The sequence below is a fragment of the Gymnoscopelus microlampas genome, assembly GCF_963454915.1.
Source record: "Gymnoscopelus microlampas genome assembly, chromosome: 2".
NCBI classification, from domain to species: domain Eukaryota; kingdom Metazoa; phylum Chordata; class Actinopteri; order Myctophiformes; family Myctophidae; genus Gymnoscopelus; species Gymnoscopelus microlampas.
Genome location: NC_139939.1, coordinates 17147559 through 17167397, shown reverse-complemented (window position 1 = coordinate 17167397; position 19839 = coordinate 17147559). Strand labels below are relative to the sequence as shown.

Below are 19839 nucleotides of genomic sequence, written 5' to 3'. Positions count from 1 at the left end.
ACATTGGTCAAATAAATGTGTAAACTGCGTAAGTGAATAAAAATATAAAAAGAAGAAAAACACAACATCACGTGTTATTTATAGGGAGATCGGAGATCTCATCATTTTATTGGTTATCATGAGAAACAAACACTACCAACACTGCTCAGTTGATTTGACAATTTATGTTTCAGGGATTGCCAGCTTCATGGTTTCCGTGATCCATTCTTTGTAATAGCAGACATCCATGATTTCAACTGCTCTTGTGGCTGTGTAACCCTTAGTAATTTTACCAACTCTACAAACAACACCATGAATCTGTTTGACTTGGTGTGTGTCAGTATGCACCACTCCTCCACCAGAGTCACCCTGAGAGAGAGAGAGAGAGAGAGAGAGAGAGAGAGAGAGAGAGAGAGAGAGAGAGAGAGTGTGTGTAAGCACCTTAAGAGAGACATAATCTCAATCTAGATCTACTTTTATTCAAGTTTACAGACATTTCCAAAACAAAAAAAAATGGAACCCCATTTTAATTCTTTCGTTTTCTACACAAACAGGAATCTCAGACCTGTATTGTAGCCTACATCCAAATATAAACAAAATGAAATGTAAACAACTAAACATGAAATGGGAATGCTGCTCAGGCACCTGCAGCTGATTCAGAATGCCACTGCCCGTCTCCTCGTCCTCACTGGAAACAAAGAAGCAATAAGACAATATCCTGTCTTGGCCTTGCTGCTCGCTCCCTGTCCGCTTCCAAATTTATTTTAAGATTTTAATGTTTGTTTTTAAAATTCGAAATGGGCTGGCTCCCCCGTCCCTTGCAGAGCTCGTTTCCAACTAGCTTACCCTCCAGCACCCAGAACCCTGATGTAGGCCGACCAGCTGCGGCTGGAGGGGTGCCAACAACCAGGCTAAAAACCAGGGTTGAAGGCTCTGGAACCATTTGCCCGTACACATCAAAGACCCAGTCTTTATTCTATTAAAGACTCATTTCTTCACCCTGGCCTTCCGTGACAGCTGATGGAGCCCTATGTTTTGCCAAATGTTATTTCATTGTATTCTAAAGTCTGTTTGTATTGTATTGTTTTGCTTTTTGTTTTTAACCTGTACAGCACTTTGGTGTCATGTTAAATGTGCTACTACAGTATATAAATTACGTTTGAGTTGAGTTGAGTTGAGAGAATCACTGAGATCAAATTTCAAATTAACAGAAATGCACAGATGCACAGTTTCCAGTGGTGGAAAAAGTACTCACGTTTCTTACTTAAGTAAAATTATCAATTCTTCAATGTAGAAATACTCTGTTACAAGTAAAAGTCCAGAATTCAAAATTTACTTGAGTAAAAGTACAAAAGCATTGGCATAAAAATGTACTTAAAGTACCAAAAGTAGGAAGAACTCATTATGCAGAATGTCCTGTTTCACAAGTTTTCAAAATGTATAAAATCTTTTGAAACTAGCAATCTGCAAGCTCATAATGCATCAAGGCATTGTGACCTTGTAGATCTGCTATTTTCAAATGTCCGAAATGTATATATGGTTGAAGTGATTAATGTATGCTTTGTAATAATAATCAAAATCTACAAAGTAACTAGTAACTAAAGTTTTGCAAATAATTGTAGTGGAGTAAAAGTACAATATTTGACTCTGAGATGTAGTGGAGTAGAAGTAAAAGTACTGAAAATTGGAAAAACTCAAGTAAAGTTAAACTACCTCAACATTGTACTTAAGTACATTAGGCTACTTGAGTAAATATACTTAGTTACTTTACACCACAGACAGTTTATACAGATGCTGTGGTTGTGGAGGGGTGTAGCTGCATAAGAGCACATTTGCATTAGAAATTACATTTATTATATTACATAGAATGACACTTATTGGCAAGCAGAAATGGGATTTTGTTAGTTGAATGTAACATGTACTCACCACACATGCATCTCTACCAGGATGAGCAGCACAGAAGACTTGTGCGTCGTAATCTGGATTACTGATACGGCCTGTGGCCAAATTCAAATCAGGTGCCTCTGCACAGTCGCAAACTTCCATTTCTATACATTGCAGTACAGCTGAATCTTGAAGTTCTGTTGAGAATCAGAAGCAGTTTATATCCATAGATGAAAATTAACGCTAACTAATCAGTCATGTTTTAACTCTTCAATTGTCAAACCCTAAACTTTTATTATTACTATTATTTCAAACAAGGATTGTCAACCAGTAATAGTCGGTACTTGTATATGCAAAACATTCAAAGATGATTGAGAACTCACTTGCTCTGGGTTGTTTAGTAGTTGGAGCATGGCCTGCTATTTGAACTGTTGAATGAGATTGTAGAAGTGGAGTATGTATTTCTTGTGTATGTACATCTGTAATACAGTTCGGAAGTCCTATTGGTTGAATGTCTTTGATTTCAGTGTTTAACCTTAGTAGCATGATGTCATGCTTTTTTTCAGTGACTTTCATTTTCAAATCTATGAGGGTGGCTCCTGTTCCAAAGTAATAGATAAAGTGATGTGAAAATAGGATTTCCTCAGTTGTTTCCCCACTGGCGACATCTCGCTTAAACGCCCTGCCAAAATAGAAGATGAAGGTTATCATTTCAAAACAAACTGTAAACTCTATATATGTCACATCATAATCATTGCTTACATTTTATATTTTAAATTGATTCATTTGAATAAGATTTTGATCCTATATAATAACTCTCGGGTACTGGACAGTTCAGAAACCCGCCTACCAGTGACTTCATCAATGGGGAATCCAAGCTAATAGAAACTGCAGGCTTTCTATTCCTGGAAAGTTAGCATGCTATAATGGAAGCCATTGTTCTCGCGCCAATAAAGAAATATATACATGTATATATTTTTTAATTTTGTTTAAAAAAACAACAAAAAAAACTGCCTAACTATGATGTCACTGGTAGGCGGGTGTCTGAAGTGTTCAACCCTCCTATGAGACACAGACCGAGTAGGATTTGAACATATTATAATAAGCATTATAGTGAAGATCAATTATGAAGAGTTGAAAATGGGTGAAGTTTTTTACTTTTTAACTTTACTGGAGTATTTCCAATTTTTGTTACTTTTACTTCTACTCCATTACATCTTAGAGGCAAATATTGTACTTTTAATCTTACTTATTAGATTTGTATTATTACGAAACATACATTAAACACTTCAGCTATACTTTGGTTATTTGAAAATAGCAGATCTAGAAGCTCACAACGCACTGCAGAGTGACGCATTGTGAGCTTGTAGATCTGATATTTTCAAATGATTTGTATACATTGTATATATTTGAAAACTATACTACTGCATGATGAGCACTTTTACTTTTGGTACTTTAAGTATATTTGCCAATACCTTTGTACTTTCACTCAAGTACATTTTCAATACCAGACTCTTAACAGAGTATTTCTCATTGTGGGATTGATACTTTTACTTAAGTAAAAGTACTTCTTCCACCACTGCAGCTAAATGAACAGATAGAACAACTTATTGGATACTCCTATTGGTGTCTAAAAGATAAAAGGTCAAATAGATCAGTCATAATTCAAATAATAAAAGAATACAGAGTAGCTAATTATTAGAATAAACAGTGCTCTTCTCAACCTTCACTATCTTTTGGTGCATGTCTAAACGATACAAGTTCAAATATAGCAGTTTCACACTGATATTTATTTGTATAGTAGAAGTAAACACAATGCTCCAGCTCCTCTCACCGTAAAGGCTCATATTTCCAACAATGAGCTGCAGTTAGAACCCATCTAGGGTTGATCAGCGAGCCTCCACAAACTGCGTTGAGTGAGTGAGTATCTGTCAGTTTAATATGGTACAGCCGGTCCTTATCATCACAGTCCTGTCCACCAACGATCCTCTTTTCCACACTGCCTGCTGTGACACCTGTAGGAGAATGACAAAGACCTAGCTCCATCAATTGATTTGCTCATATTGACAAAGAAAACAATTTAATGTCCTTGAGAGCAGAAATACTACAGGTGATGTGGACAACTGAGGTGACCAACTATAACAAGATTGTATTAATAATAACAATAATAATAATGATTATTATTGTTCAATTAATGACGTAGCAGCTAAAATACAGTACAACCGATGGGCATAAGCATACTGTACATTGAGAAAGATAGAGAGAGAGAGAGAGAGAGAGAGAGAGAGAGAGAGAGAGAGAGAGAGAGAGAGAGAGAGAGAGAATGGTTGAAAACTCACCAGCCCACAACAGCAGAAGGAACATGAGTGGAGTCATGTTTGTCACTGATCTTCCAGTGACTGTCCTCCAGGTGGGACAGTGGAGTCCTTTTTAAATGTAGTCACACTGTCTTATTGGCCTTTCAACCACCAATCACCATGTCCAACTTTATCACCAACTATTCCATTGGCTGATGTGACCTCTGCAGGTATGCAAACTACTGAATGCTATTTTATCGTTTAATCAAACTGTAATTTGAACTCTTTAAACCACATGTACCCTAGCAACCCTAGTCTGGGGGTGAACATTTAGTGAACATTTAGTGAAATTTAGCAGATCTACAAGCTCCAAGCTACACAGTAATGTGTCAATAAATATCACAACTATCACAACATGATGCATCGCTATTTTCAGCAAAGATATTTGGTGTAGAGAGAAAAAGTTAGGGGGCCTAGAATAGACCCCTGGCCTGAGGGACTCCAGTCAACAAAGTACATGCATAGGGTTAATGGTTTTGTCATTTTGTTTTGCAGCTGTTGTATTAAAATTGTATTAATTGTTTAAAATAAACAATTTTTGTCAATCATTTCTACGTGTTGTAAAAAAGAAAAGGTACAAGGCATCTAATCTAGTTGTGTAAATAACACTGCCTAAACCTTAACAAATTAAACGATATATTTATTGATGATCGGAAATAGCGAAAATGTCAGATTTACGACATTACATGTAAACTTGTAGATCTGCTATATTTGCTGAATGATGGCCTATTATCGCAGAATATTTGCCTACTATGGCAAGCCCAGAATAGGGATGTTAGGGTTCTGCAGATACTGGGACGGATAGTATAGTTTGGTCTTTAAAAAACAATCCCCCACCCCCAACCCCACCCACCCCCCAGACACACTCACTCACTCACTCACACGCACGCACGCACGCACGCACGCACGCACACACACACACACATAGTGATCGGACAGGAAGAGAGAGAGAATGAATTGCAGGTGTTTACTGTGGGCTTAAGCTGGAGAACCTGCAGCAAACCTACTGAATGTAAACATTATGATGAACTTCATACAGAAAGATGAATGGCTTGATATACTTCATATGTGCATGACACTGGTGTGTAACTAAGTATAGAACCAGTTTTACAGTGCATCACCATGCTACATTTATAGACCAAAAGCAACTCAACCGAATCTCTACTCCTGCCCTAATAATTATAACCTGACTAGGAATAAAGTCATATTAGTATGAACATGAACAAGATGTATAGTTTATTTCAGATTGTGGTGGGCCTGTAACTAAGGATGCTGGTCAGTTACTGTGGTTCTAAACAAAACAATCTATACAACGGCTGACCCCCACTCCCATCTCTCTTCACAATATTTTTTCTAATAGCATACCTTCATAAGTGTATATTGTATAATTTTCTTTCAAAACACTATGTACTGCATTTACGCATGAAAGGTGCTATAGTCAGGATAACTATAATGATTATTCTTTTTTTTCTTTTTTTCATTGTAGCATTTTGCAAGGAAGCTCTTTATTTTATTCAATGAAATTATGAACAATAACATCAAGACCCAACTCAGCACAGTTTGTTTAATCTGTGTGAAACTGATACTCTACCAGTGAACAAGAATTGATAATACTTTATCTCACTCAGCTAGAAGCCTCTATTCAAATGTCTTATATAACAAATTATGTTATCTACTCGCTTTACTTAAACTGTCCTTCCAGTCAGTTAACTTTATTCAAATGTAACAATAAAGCATTGATAGAGGAGAGAGAGGAGAGGAGATAGAGAAGAGAGGAGGGGAGGTAATAGATGAGTGAAGGAGAGCATGGTGAAAGCCACACATTTCAATGATCAACTGAACTTGTGATATTCATGATAATGATAATTGAAATAAGACTTATAAAGGTATGTAAGTGATATTTTTTGGTTAAAACAAAAGGTTTTGTGTTAAAAGGTTAAAACACTATATTCTGATAATAATCATTGCTATATGCTGTTTGTTATATGCTTTTGTAGGAGTCTCCCTGTCTCTCCAGCTCTTTAATAAACAGAAAATACATTTTCGGGTAGGTGACAAAATTTCAGACAAACATTTGTCAGCTTCATTTTTATAGTGTTCCTGAGGCTGTTCCAATTACGTCTTCTCATTTATCTGAGTCATCACTTCTAATTTAACTTGTTTAATCTGTATCCTGTGTGAGTTCTCTATCCTGATTGGATAAAATTGGTATCCCGACCTGAAAATGCATTTTCTGTTTAATAAAGAGCTAGAGAGACATGGATACTCCTGTTACTGAACAAACACTCCATAGCAATGAGTATTATCAGAATATAGAACCATTTAACACGTATTTTAACCAAAGAAAATCACTTACCCTACCTTAAAATTATTCACCTGAATTGCAGGTGTACTGTGGGATTAAGCTGGAGAACCTGCAGCAAACCTACTGTATGTAAACATGAAGGTAACTTGCAAACTTCACACAGAAAGGTGAAGGGCTTGATATACTTCATTGTGTGTGACACGGTGCTACTAAGTATAGATCAGAGTTGATTCTACTACTCCTGTCTCCTGCCCTAACACTTCACACCCTGTCTAGGAATCAAGCCATAATAGTATGATAATGTTCTATCTGTAGCTTTGTCTCTCACACGACCAAACCAACCAGCGCTTTGTAGGTGCAGAATACTTCCTTGTGGTGGTGAAAAAATAGGCATGAGGCTGTATGCAGCACAAATAAGGATACATTATTTTAGTGACAGGGCTCTAACAATGTCAGTTAGTTGGTTGATCCTATTGCTCTGATGCAAGGTTTATTTAAGAAAAGCTTGCCCAGTAGCTTCATACATTAACCGCTTTGAAAAACTTAAATGCTTTTGTGGAGAGCTTTAATTTGTTTTAAAAGTCCATCCATTGCAGTTAAGAACACCAAAACAGATATCCAGGCGAATATGAACATTTATGTGAAAGCTGAAACAACCATAGATTTACATCTGTGGTATCGTTGGCTGTTGCCCAATATTGTTCTTGAGTTTTGGCCAAAGTTTACCTGCCCCGCTGTATCCAGGTTTAGTTAGGGGAGTCTTTAGAGGTGGAGTTAACCAGCTATTGTTCACACCCATTACCTGGCTGCCAGGTGTAAAACAAAATCACAATCTTTTAGAGACCTTTTCTCTGCTTCTAGATTTCAGGTTTAACAACAATCGACTAATCATTATCTGCTATTTTCAGATTTCAATGTATGATACATCATTTGAAAGTATACATTCTGTCACAATGTGACATTGTGTTCCCTGTATATTGGGTAAGGTATTGCAATCTCCTATATGTTATACATGTATACTATGATCTGTGTGCTGTTCATTTCCGTCTATGGATTTGTTTCTGCAATATCCTATTTACTCAACCTGCTACAAAGGAAGAAATAGCTTTGATGTAAAGAATAGTCTGAAACAATAAAACACACGCACGCACGCACGCACGCACACACGCACGCACGCACACACACACACACACACACACACACACACACACGCACACACATTCTATAATACAGCAATGTGAAACAGGAACTGTATTGCTCTGCATGATGTCATAAGCAAATTAGCTCTGGTAGACTACAAGACAGAACCAATAGACTATCTGTGTTTATTGTATTCACACTGAGCACTATAACTATAAAGATAACTATAACTGTATCGTTCACCATTGTATTTTTTTTTTATAGTTGGTGTATCTTTATAGTTATAGTGCTCAGTGTGAATGGCCCTTTATACAGAGAATTGCTCACCCACGGAGGGGTGCAGCAGAATGTACAGTAGGAGTATTTGCAGGTTGCTCTGGAAAAGAGTGTCAGTGTAAATGTCTACAATATGTAAATGATAGCAGAGGAAGAGAGAGAAAATGAGTGGAAGCTGAGAATCTCAATGTCCAACTGAACTTGTGATATTCATGATAATCACGTTTCTTTGCACCATGAACAAGCAGTTTAATGTAATTGGTTTGAATTAGGTCATATCGTCGCTGTCGGGCAAAAACCTGCTAACTCAATTTTTTATTGTCAACGTTTTATTTGAAAAAAAAAATGAACACCCTTTACGTCTGTGAGTGTGTTTCACAAATATTGAACCAATAAAATGTATTTTAAAAACGCCTCTGACTAAACCTCCTAACTCCATTGGATCCTCAAACTGTCGGTCAAACCACCTAACTCCAACTTGTGGAGTTAGGTGGTTTGTCCACCATTGATTAGAATGATGAAGTCAGACGGAAAAAACCCTATCTCCACATTAATGGTCAAAAACCCCTTAACTCCACTTGAGCTGCATTTGGGTAAAATGATAATATAAGGACACATTCAAGTATCTGACAATGTATAAAGTCACCATACCAACTTTGATGAGGCAGTATTGTGTTGTTCTAAAAACATAGTATTTTTTTTCTCCATTTCCTGATAAGTTAACATTTTGGACATAGCTGGTTTCTGCCCGACAGCAGAGATATATTAAATAATTATCCTGAATTGCAGGTGTTTTTTTTACTGTGGGTGCTATCAGATCAGGAAGCAGGGCGCGCTTTACCCAATCAAATGTAGTGGGCTGGATTTACGTGTGTACCGTTCCTTACCCACTAGAAACAAGCCGAAACAAAACTCATTTAACAATAGCGTCCTCGAAGCCGACAAGACCACGGAAAGTTAGTAACATTTTAAATTGCTCTTTCATCATAGAAACAAGTGTGCTTATAACCAAAACGATCCATGTTCTTTGGGAGAATTGGTGTTAGTGTTCCGTGGAGAAATATTGTGAGTGGGAATGAAAACATAGTCGCACCACCGGAAGTGGAGCGCTGAAGGCAGACCAAAAACCCCGGTTTCCTTGCGCACGGGTGCTCCGTTGAGCTTGTCCCAGAGCCAAGTGAATAAGTAGAAAACAGCAGAGGACGCTGTTTTTCCTTTTTATTTGGCGATGGGTTCCCAGATTGACCTGCAGCAAACCTACTGTATGTAGGCTAAACATGAAGATAACCTGCCAACTTCACAGAAAGGTGAATGCCTGACTTGATATACTTCATTGTGTGGCAGTTCTTACTATATACTTCATTGTGTGGCATTCACACCCTGTCAAGGAATCAAGTCATATTAATATGATAATGTTCTGTCTATAGTGTCCGGAAATCTGAATGGGAATGGGAATAAGATAGACAAAATAAGGCACAGACAAGTTCACAGTTTGAGAAGAATCGGTGATATATTTTGATATCAAAAGGAGCTACGAGACTTACAATGTCAGCAAAACAGAATTGTATTGCAACCACCTCAGCCCACCGACCTCAGTCATACTATGAACGCTGGTGTCTTATATACCTATGCCACCAAATGGCAACATATTGTAATCCCTCCTCCAACCCAACTGCTTGATATACATAGATAAACACCTGAAAACAAAAGTATTTTAAATCCTTTTTGTTCCAGGGGCAGAACACACCTATCTTTCAACTCTTCCTGCCACCCAGCCATAAACCAGCCAATTTGTTCTTTACCTATACTTAGAGACAAAAGAAGAAAATGTCCTTCCAGTCAGCTAACTTTATTCAAATATCATAATAAAGCAGTGATCATGCTGTGTTATCAGTGTTAGCAGGTGGCTCTGGATAAGAGTGTCATGTAAATGTGGATGATATGAATGTAAATGATAGGAGAGGAAGAGAGAGAGAGAGAGAGAGAGAGAGAGAGAGAGAGAGAGAGAGAGAGAACAAAAATAATGGATCCGTCTTGAGAGATTAGGGTTCAGGATCAGTATAGTTGGACTTTAAAATACATACACTCTCACACACACACACACACACACACGCACACGCACACGCACACGCACAAGCACAAGCACACGCACACGCACACTCTCACTCACGCACACACGCACACGCGCACACGCGCACACGCGCACACGCACACACACACACACACACACACACACACACACACACACACACACACACACACACACACACAAACAAACACACACACTGTCCTGTGTTTCATACAGAATTTCTTTTGTATGATATAAATAAAGTTTATATCAAACACAAACACACATGCACTCCTGTTCCTAAACATAGTCTCTGAAACTGCTGGCTGGATTGTCATGGGATGTACTGCACATGTGTTCCTGCTCCCATCCAGTAAAAATACATCAAATCTCCAAATCTAACAGACATGTGTGTCATGAAACAAGTGCATTACTGTAAAGCTCCCCAGCACAGTGGCTCTCAAACTATATAACTTCTAGGACCCCACAACTGTGTTAAAATGGAACCAAATGGACCTGTAAGGGTCCATTTGGAATCCCCTCAAGGAACCCTGAGGGTCCCTGGACCCCACTTTGAGAACCACTGTCCAGAGGCCTCTATGGAGTAACCTCACCTCTAGTGCCCCCATGTGGGAAAACTTTCCCCCCACACACACGCACACATAACCACACACACGTAACCACACACATACTATAACCCAGTCTTGCAATGTGAAACAGCTATGTTGCTCTGCATAAGCAAATGATCTCTGGTAGACTATACTAGACAGAACCAATCTTATTGTGAGCTTATTTCCATCAGCGACATAGTAAAATATTTCTCATATGATTTATCCTATCAATTACATGTGTATGCTTAGCAAATACGTCTTTCACACAACAAACTGATTTATTATAATTCAAGTTCATATCCTGTCTTATACAGAGAATTGCTCACCCACGGAGGGGTGCAGCAGAACGTACAGTAGGAGCATTTGCAGGTTGCTCTGGATAAGAGTGTCATGTAAATATCTACAATATGAATGTAAATGATAGCAGAGGAAGAGAGAGAAAATGATAGGAGATAGAGACAGAGAGGAGAGGAGGGAAGGGAAGGTATAAAGATGAGTGGAGGAGAGCAGAGTGGAAGCTGAGAATCTCAATGCCCAACTGAACCTGTGGTATTCATGATAATCATGTTTCTTTTCACCATGAACAAGCACTGAATTTATTTTGTGGGATATAATTTACTGTGTACATGTATTCCTGCTCCCTTCCACTTACACACAATATCTCAAAATCTAACAGACATGTGTGTCATGATCATGAAACAACAAGTGCATTAAAGCTCCCCAGAGCAGTGGCTCTCAACCTTTTTTACTTCAAGGACACCACAACTCTGTACATGTTAAAATGGAACCAAATGGATCTGTAAGGGTGCATTTGGTTGGGGGGGGGTCTGGTGCAACGCTCAGGTCCTGGACCTGGTGAAACGAAGGAGGGGCCCGGACAGGAGGCCATCCACAGAGCCTAGTCCTTCCACGTGCCAGAGCCTCCCCCAGTCCCGGCAGAGTAGTCCGGAGAAGCGGACCGAGGGGCCCTGTCTTGCCCTAAGAGGACTGACCGTGGGTAGCTGCTGGGACGTAAATCGGGGGCTTGATCAACGGCTGGGTCACCTGGGCGAGGGTGTATGTTGCGAGACCCGAAACACCCGTTGACCCCAGGCTAAAACACAAATGATACTGTATGTCCCAGGTGCATCCACGTGTTGTTTTTTATTTATGAGCTTGCAGATCTGCTATTTTCAAAAACAATGAAAATAATCAGAACATTTTTTATTATTTTAAAACATTTTAGCAACACAAATCTTGCATGGGGTCCTTGGCACAAAATATTTTCAGGTGTGGGTCTGCCTATCATTATCAACCCCCTGTTCAAGGCTGAACAGAGCCACTGTTGCAGGGCGTGCTGAGAACCAACACCTCCCCCTACTGCTACAAGTGAGTTAATACACTAAATACAAAACCGCGCGACAGGACGTGCATTAACCCCAACTTTGCAACTACTTTCACCTGCGCCTTTCACCGGGTATGGTCTAGTTGAGAGGAACACACTGATGCCATGTTTACAACCTTGATGAGGCAGGGCTTGACGCCGAAATGCGTACATTGCTGTCTGCTCTGCAGCATACCATGCCTACTTAATATATAAATAAAAGTGCCTTATAAGGACAGTTCCGTGAGTGCTGGACTGCTGGTATTCTCTTTTAGAGATTTATTGTAATGTTTACATTCACTAACATTGCATCTCAGGGCAAGTTGACTCTTCCAGGTAGCCAGATTCATAGTCATCGTTTTTTTTTTATTTGTCTGCTGAATAGGGATGCCTTGGTGGCTGCGGTAGGCCACCCAATAGAGGAACGTTTAGGTCACCTTTTCTAAAGCCTTCCCCTGTAAAAAGGGGTGAGCAGTGTGGACCCTGAATAGGGCTGCTCAGTCGCACAGGATGCTGCCGAAGGAGGATGTTGTTCCATCCCGTCTTCACGACGACCATCATAACCGTGCCGCCTCTGTGCAGGATTCAAGCTAAGCTCCCAGTCACTAGCCTGGTAAACCCTCCCTCCGGAAATCTCATTTGCATTTGATTCAAATACAAATGAGATTTCCGGAAAGGGGGGTTTACCAGGCTACCCAGTCACATCCTTGACCTGCCCCCGTTACTTTATCCCATTGCCAGAGGACTTCTATGGTGGATGCTGAAGCCTGCGCTGCTAGTGGATTTAGTGTGAGGGATGGGGCGCTCAGTTAACCTGGCTCTGCCAGATGCAAGAAGCTTGCTTCACACACACATTTGTTTCACAGCTGGGGAACCTGGTTTCTCAATACAGCCCCCATCTGGCAGAGTCAGGTTAGCGCTCAGTTCCTTCCCCCACAAACCTGGCCACACCCACCGTATTCCAGTGGCATGAGAAAGGACTCAAGACGACCTTCGGGTGAGTGGGGTTGCAGGGGGCTGCCACTAGTGTCGCCGCTTTTCAGTGCCTGCATATGTGTGTGCCCCCAGTAACCCAGTCACAATGTTTGGATGGTAGGCCTACTTAGTCTGGCACCTCGACCTTACCTTACCTCGAGCCGAAACTCCCGACGGCATCGCTGATGAACGCTCTAAGGTTCACTGGAACACAAGCCGTCCCACCACTACAAGGTGAAGGTCCTTGGAAAGGCACTGTCTTGAGAGATTAGGGTTCATGTGGTTAGATACAGGGAAAAGGATAGTGTTGTAGTTGGTCTTTAATATAAATAAAATAGATTGAACACACACACACACACACACACACACACACACAGTCCTGTGTTTCATACTGCTGAGCTGCAAAGTCAACTGAATTTATTTTGTGGCACAGACACGTGAGCATGCACACACACGCACACACACACACACACACACACACACACACACACACACACACACACACACACACACAGGAGCCAGGACAGGGAGGTATTTAGGCCTGCAGTTCAAATACGCTTCAGTTGTTTCAGATGTCATTGATTACATTTAGGTCACTGGCTGATGATCTGAGAGTTATGATTGGTTCACAGGCAGTGAGCATAAACATACTGTTTAAACATGTTTTGATTAACATGAGGTGTGTTCTATATCAGCCATGTGAAATATGTGACATCTATACTAAAAGTAAAACTCATTATTAGATATAATTTATTTTCACATCTTGATGATGAGTGGAATATTTTTGGAAGATGCACTCTGATCGTTGAATGTAAAGTCAAACTTTAACCACATGAACCCTTGCGTCCGTATTCTGGGGGCAAACATTCGGCTCAGAGATTTATTGTAGAGGGAAAAGAGTTGAGGGCTTACCAGTATAGACCCCTGGGAGACTCTGGCCAAACAGTGTTTAACCACTTAAATCCCATATGGGGGACCGGCTCTATACTAGTGTCTTTTCTGTTTTCCGTTATTGTAGGGAAAGCTTTTGCTGAAAATTCTGTGGTTAAAGCACTAAATGAAACACTCCATTTTCTGTAATCTGCGGACCCCCATCTGTTTTGTGCCAGGGATCCCCAGAAGAGAAGATATGTATCTAACTATATAAATGGCGAGCAACTTCCGTGCCCTCGGTGTCCACACCCCACAGCTCTGTTATCGACTAAACACAACACCGTCAGACCACATGTCGCCAACACTGTCGCCACGGCGGGCGGCCTGAATTTACGTTTCGCGTAGGGCACCTGGCATGCCTCACTACACCGTTCCCACCTCGCAACATAATTAATTCTACTCACCAAATGTCGGACACAACGGAAGTGGAAGCAGCTTCCTACCGCTTACCGTGCTACCACCGAGGCCAACACAACACGACGGCCCGCCATTGAAAATCCCCAAAACAACAAGAGCACGTTGCTCTGCTCTGCTCCACACACCAGGCTAGGTTCATGACACCAAAGGATTAGCCAGTGATGTCATCATTACTGGTCAACACACCAGGCTATGTTCATGACAGCAAAGGATTCGACAGTGATGTCATCATTATGCAACCCGGAAGTACACATCGCCGGCATTGGGATGCCAGGTTGGGATGCCACGCCAGAAACAAGCAAGAACCTGCATGATTTTTTTTTTTTTTTTTTTTTTTACCGTTTGGAGATTTTCATCCGACGACTTTGGCGCGGACCACCAGGGGGTCCGCGGACCCCCTGAAACATAAAAAAAATTATTTCTTCCCAATTTTTTTCTCAATTTTTTTACTTTTACATTACAACTTTTTTTTTTTTTTTTTTTTTTTCCCAAATGTTCATCCCATATATACACGCGCCCACGCTGGGCCCCGTGCGCGGCTAGGGGTTTCGGGCGGCCGTAGGCCGCCCGGACCTCTAGTATATATATAATTCCAAATGTTTCAAACATTTTCAATATTAAAAAAAGAAAATCTAAAATAGCAGATGTACAAGCTGTGAGCTTGCAGATCTGCTGTTTTTGAATATCCAACATATAAATGGATAAAGTTGTTAAAATGATTGTGATGCTATATTAATTAATTAATGTTTTGTTTCATGTGCATGAAGCTGATACTCTACCAGTCAATTATCATATTTGATAATACTTTATTTCAAAGGAGTTCATTGACCCAGGACAGCTAGAAGCCTCAATTCAAATGTCTTATATAACAATTGATGTTATTTATTGTTATTTGTTTTCTTTGCTTAAAATGTCCTTCCAGTCAGTTAACTTTATTCAAATATCCTAATGAAGCCGAGATCGTGTTGTCGTGTAAGTGAGAGACTTTGTGTAGGGAACAGAGTGGAAGCCAAGAATTTCAATGCCCAACTGAACTTGTGATATTCATGATAATGATGTTTCTTTGCACCATGAACAAGCACTTTAATGTAATTGGTTTGAAATTAGCCCAATATATTAAATAATCCACCTGAATTTGCGTTTGTACTGTGGTATTAAGCTGGAGCCTGGAGCAAACCTATATGTAAACATGAAGGTAACCTGCAAACTTCACACAGAAAACTGAAGGGCTTGAATACTTTGTGCGTGCAGCGTGACAGTGGTGTAACTAAGTATAGATCTAGTTTGACAGTGCTTCACCATGCTATATTTATAGGCCAAAAGTAACTCAACCAAATGTCTAATCCTGCCCTAATAATTCATAACCCTGTAGGAATCAAGCCATATATTCTAATATAATGATGTTCTGTCTATAGCTTTGTCTTCCACACAATCAAACCAACCAGAGGTTTGAGCTGCAGAATACTTCCTTGTAGTGGTGAACAGGCAAGACATGCGCTTCCATAAAAAGCCACTTGGGGGAGCCCAAGGTCATTATTGTGATGCTGGTGGCATACCAAGATCAAGGCTCTCATTAGCTGCCTATTGGTGCCTGATAGTATTCTTTTTTTTTTTACACAATATAAGGAGATGATTCATAGCATAAAGTTTGATTGATACGATTTAGCAAATATGTCTGATAAATGGAGCCAGCAGACAAATCATGTTGAGCATATGTCTGGAGGATTATCATTCTCTCCCTTTCTTTGTTACCTACATTTTCCCTGGAAATATTTTTATAAAGAAGAAAAACACACATGTGTTGTTTATCGGGAGATCTGAGGTCTCATCATTTTATTGGTTATCATGCAGAGAAACCAACACTGCTCAGTTGAGATTACAACTTTACTGTTTCAGGTTTATTTCGTGTTCATGGTGTCCACGATCCATTGTTTGTAATAGCAGACATTCATGAAGAATACGTGATAAAAGCATACTGGATCAAGAGATGCAGCATTAATCCCATAAATCTGACTGTCATGCTCCATTCCTGAACCTGAGTCACCCTGCGAGAGAGAGAGAGAGAGAGAGAGAGAGAGAGAGAGAGAGAGAGAGAGAGAGAGAGCGCAACACATCACTTTCTGAGAAACATTTATCTCTATCAGATCAACTTTCAAATAAATTACCAAACAAAACTTTCACTAAAGACTTAATCTCAAATGCATTCCTTTTCAAATGATTCAATCTGAGACCTGTTTGGAGGTATTCAAATAAAAACAAAACAAATAAATAGGCTATGTAACGTGATATGTTACTGAAATTAGAATTTGTTTCTACAGATTCATTTATTATATTATTTATATCAGTTATTGGTGAACAGAAATTGGAATGTAGTAGTTGTATGTTAACATGTTCACATACTGGACATAGATCAGCAGGATGTTCACCATAGCCCATAGCACAGAAGACCATTTTGTAGAATTTACCACTTGAAATAATTAAGTGGCCACCTGGAACTGTTCTAGGGGAACAGTCGACAACTTTCATGTCTGCACATTGAAGCGTGTCAGTCTCTGAACCTTCTCCTTCGATCGCTGTTGAGAACCAGAATCAGTTTATATTCACTGATGACATCTAATACAAACTGACCCAATGATATGTTCAACAGTATATAATAATCAGTCATATTGTAACTTTTCAAAAATCAAACCTAAACTTTTTTGTTTTACATAAAAATATTCTCAACCAGTAAAAAAGGGTATTTAGAACTGCAAAATAACCAAAGATTATTGAAAACTCACCTTTACTTGCAAATTGTGTTTTAGGTTCAGTATTACCATGGCCTGCTACTTTAACTGGAACACCACGTTTTAGTGGATATTGATACGTAGCAGTTTGTTCTGGGCAGTTTTGTGGAAGATCAATCTTATGAGTCCCGTTGATGGTTTGCAGCTTCAGTAGCATGATGTCATGCTGGCCATTTTCATCACTGAAGATGTGGTGGTTTTCATCCTGGATTATTTCAGACTGTAGCGGTCCTGTCAATGGGTGCACATCTATTTGTGCTTCATTCTCCCTGCCAAAATAGAAGATAAGAGGTGTTTCATTTCAAAACATTATACACTTTATCCAGTCTCTTGCATGGCCTATGTCATGGGATTGTCTAAAAGTAAAGTCAAATACAGCAATTTCACAATGATTTTTGAGAACAATATAGAGTATAGATAAATATGAAAATAAACACAGTGATCCTCTCACCGTCCATCCTTCCAACAATGAGCTGATGTTAGAATCCATGTGTCATTGATCAGAGAGCCTCCACAAAGAGATGTTGTCCCAGATGTCTCATTAAGTGCAAACAGCCTTACATGGTACGGATGTTCCTTAACAGTACAGTCATGACCATTGATGACCCTCTTCTCTACACTGCCTGTTGTGACACCTGTTGGAGAATGACAAAGACGTCCATCAATTGATTCGCTCATATTGACAAAGAAAACAATGGAATGCATGAGAGCAGAGCTACTACAGGTGACGTGGACAGCTGAGATTAGATTGCAATTTAATATGAATTATTATTATTATTATAATAATGATTATTGTAAGTAAGGCTTATTAGCGTAAAATACAATACAATGATACATAATCATCATTATAAAGTAGAACATGGTGACCATGGTTGAATACTCACCAGCCCACAACAGCAGAAGGAACATGAGTGGAGTCATGTTTGTCACTGATCTTCCAGTGACTGTCCTCCAGGTGGGACAGTGGAGTCTTTTTAAATGTAGTCACACTGTTTTATTGGCCTTTCAACCACCAATCACCATGTCCAACTTTATCACAAACTATTCAATTGGCTGATGTGACCTCTGCAGGTATGCAAACTACTGAATGATTTTCCTCCTTTTCTTGGTGAAAACTAGCACGTCATCTACAATCTCACATCATAACACGAAGCCTATGGCTATTTTCAGTGAATATTATTTGGTGTACAGGGAAAACATTAGTGGGCCTAGTATAGACCCCTGGGGGACTCCAGTCAACGAAGTATATGCTTAGGGTTTAAGTAGTTAATGGTTTAGTCAGTTTGTTTTGCAGCTGTTGTATTAAAGGTCCTATGACATGGCCCAAAAATATCATATTTGATACTATACATCACATGGTAATTCGTTATGAGAAACACTCTTTTTCAAGCTTTTCTATGTGATCAATTGTAGTAAAAAAAAAAAAAAAAAAAGTATGAGACATTTAATTTAGTTGTGTAAAGAACACTACTGTCAAAAACATTTTAACCACTTAAACTATATTTTGATGTACCTGAAATAGATGTACAAGCTCAGATGTACAAGGTCACATGTCGAGACAGCTTTATTTGAGTGCTATAGTGAGGATGACTGTTATTCGCAGAATGTTTGCCAGAGACATGCCCAGAGTAGGGATGTTAGGGTTGTGGTCAGATGCTGGGAAGGATAGTAGTTGGTCTTTAAAAGAAATAAAACATTTATGAACACGCACGCACGCACACACACACACACACACACACACACACACACACACACACACACACACACACACACACACACACACACACACACACACACACACACACACACACACACACACACACACACACACACTGGATAGTTAAAATATACTTCAGTTGTGACAGATGTCATTTCATCAGGCAGTGTGTTCAGAGAATAGGATCATAGTGACTAAATGAACCTTCAACATGTTTACATTTGATTACAGTTAGATCACTGTCTGATGATCTGAGAGCTCTGATTGGTACATCAGGTACTTTGTAAATATGTAGATAACTTGTTTGGCCTTCTGTTGTTCTCTTGTTTGATCTCCTTCCCACTTGCCCCCCACCCCTCTTCTTCTTCCTCCCCCCCCTCTTCTTTCTATGGAAATTAACGTTGCGATGGGAATAATGTACAAAAACGAATATCACCCACTTTTTTACCATGTAAACCTGTGATGTGACAATAAACCTGATTCTGATTCTGATTCTGATGAGGTGTTTTCCATATCAGCCATGTGAAATATGTGACATCCACTCAAAGTAAAATCCATTATTAAATATATTTTCACATCTTGATGATGAGTGGAATATTTTTGGAAGATGCACTCTGATCACATGAACCCTTTCGCCTGTATTCTGCGGGCAAATATTTGGCAAAAATAGCCAATCTACAAGCGCAAGCTCAAACCCCTTTTGAGGTTGTACAGTAGATCAGCTTAGAGACTTGTTGTAGAGCAGTGTTTAAGAGGTTAAAGCACACAAATAAACACTCAGTTTTCTGTCATCCAAGAAATCATTATAAAGTGCTTGAAACGATAGAATATAAAAAAAGGCGAATCGATATGTTTCATTTCGTTTTATTTAAATTACTGGAATAGTACAATCATGTCTTTGCTGGTCTTCCCCAAAGGTTACATTGAAATATTATAACGTATGAAGAATGATGCAGTTATATAGAATATTATATTCAATCTCTCTTCAAAATAATTGTTCTAATACTGTTCCTTGTTATTCTGTTTAA

At 39.4% G+C, this 19839-nt stretch overlaps 1 protein-coding gene across 1 annotated transcript; it reads right to left on the bottom strand.

The window, feature by feature from the left end:
* Nucleotides 1-3693: 3693 nt before the first annotated feature.
* LOC311054204 (kallikrein-8-like) lies at nt 3694-18043 on the bottom strand (the record flags this gene model as incomplete). Its single annotated transcript, XM_084070082.1, has 4 exons — nt 17979-18043; nt 17546-17729; nt 17125-17363; nt 3694-3878 (listed from the first exon to the last, which is right to left on the bottom strand). Exons 1-4 carry the CDS (start codon nt 18013-18015, stop codon nt 3694-3696), a joined length of 645 nt encoding a protein of 214 aa, XP_083926208.1. The 5' UTR covers nt 18016-18043.
* Nucleotides 18044-19839: the final 1796 nt, after the last annotated feature.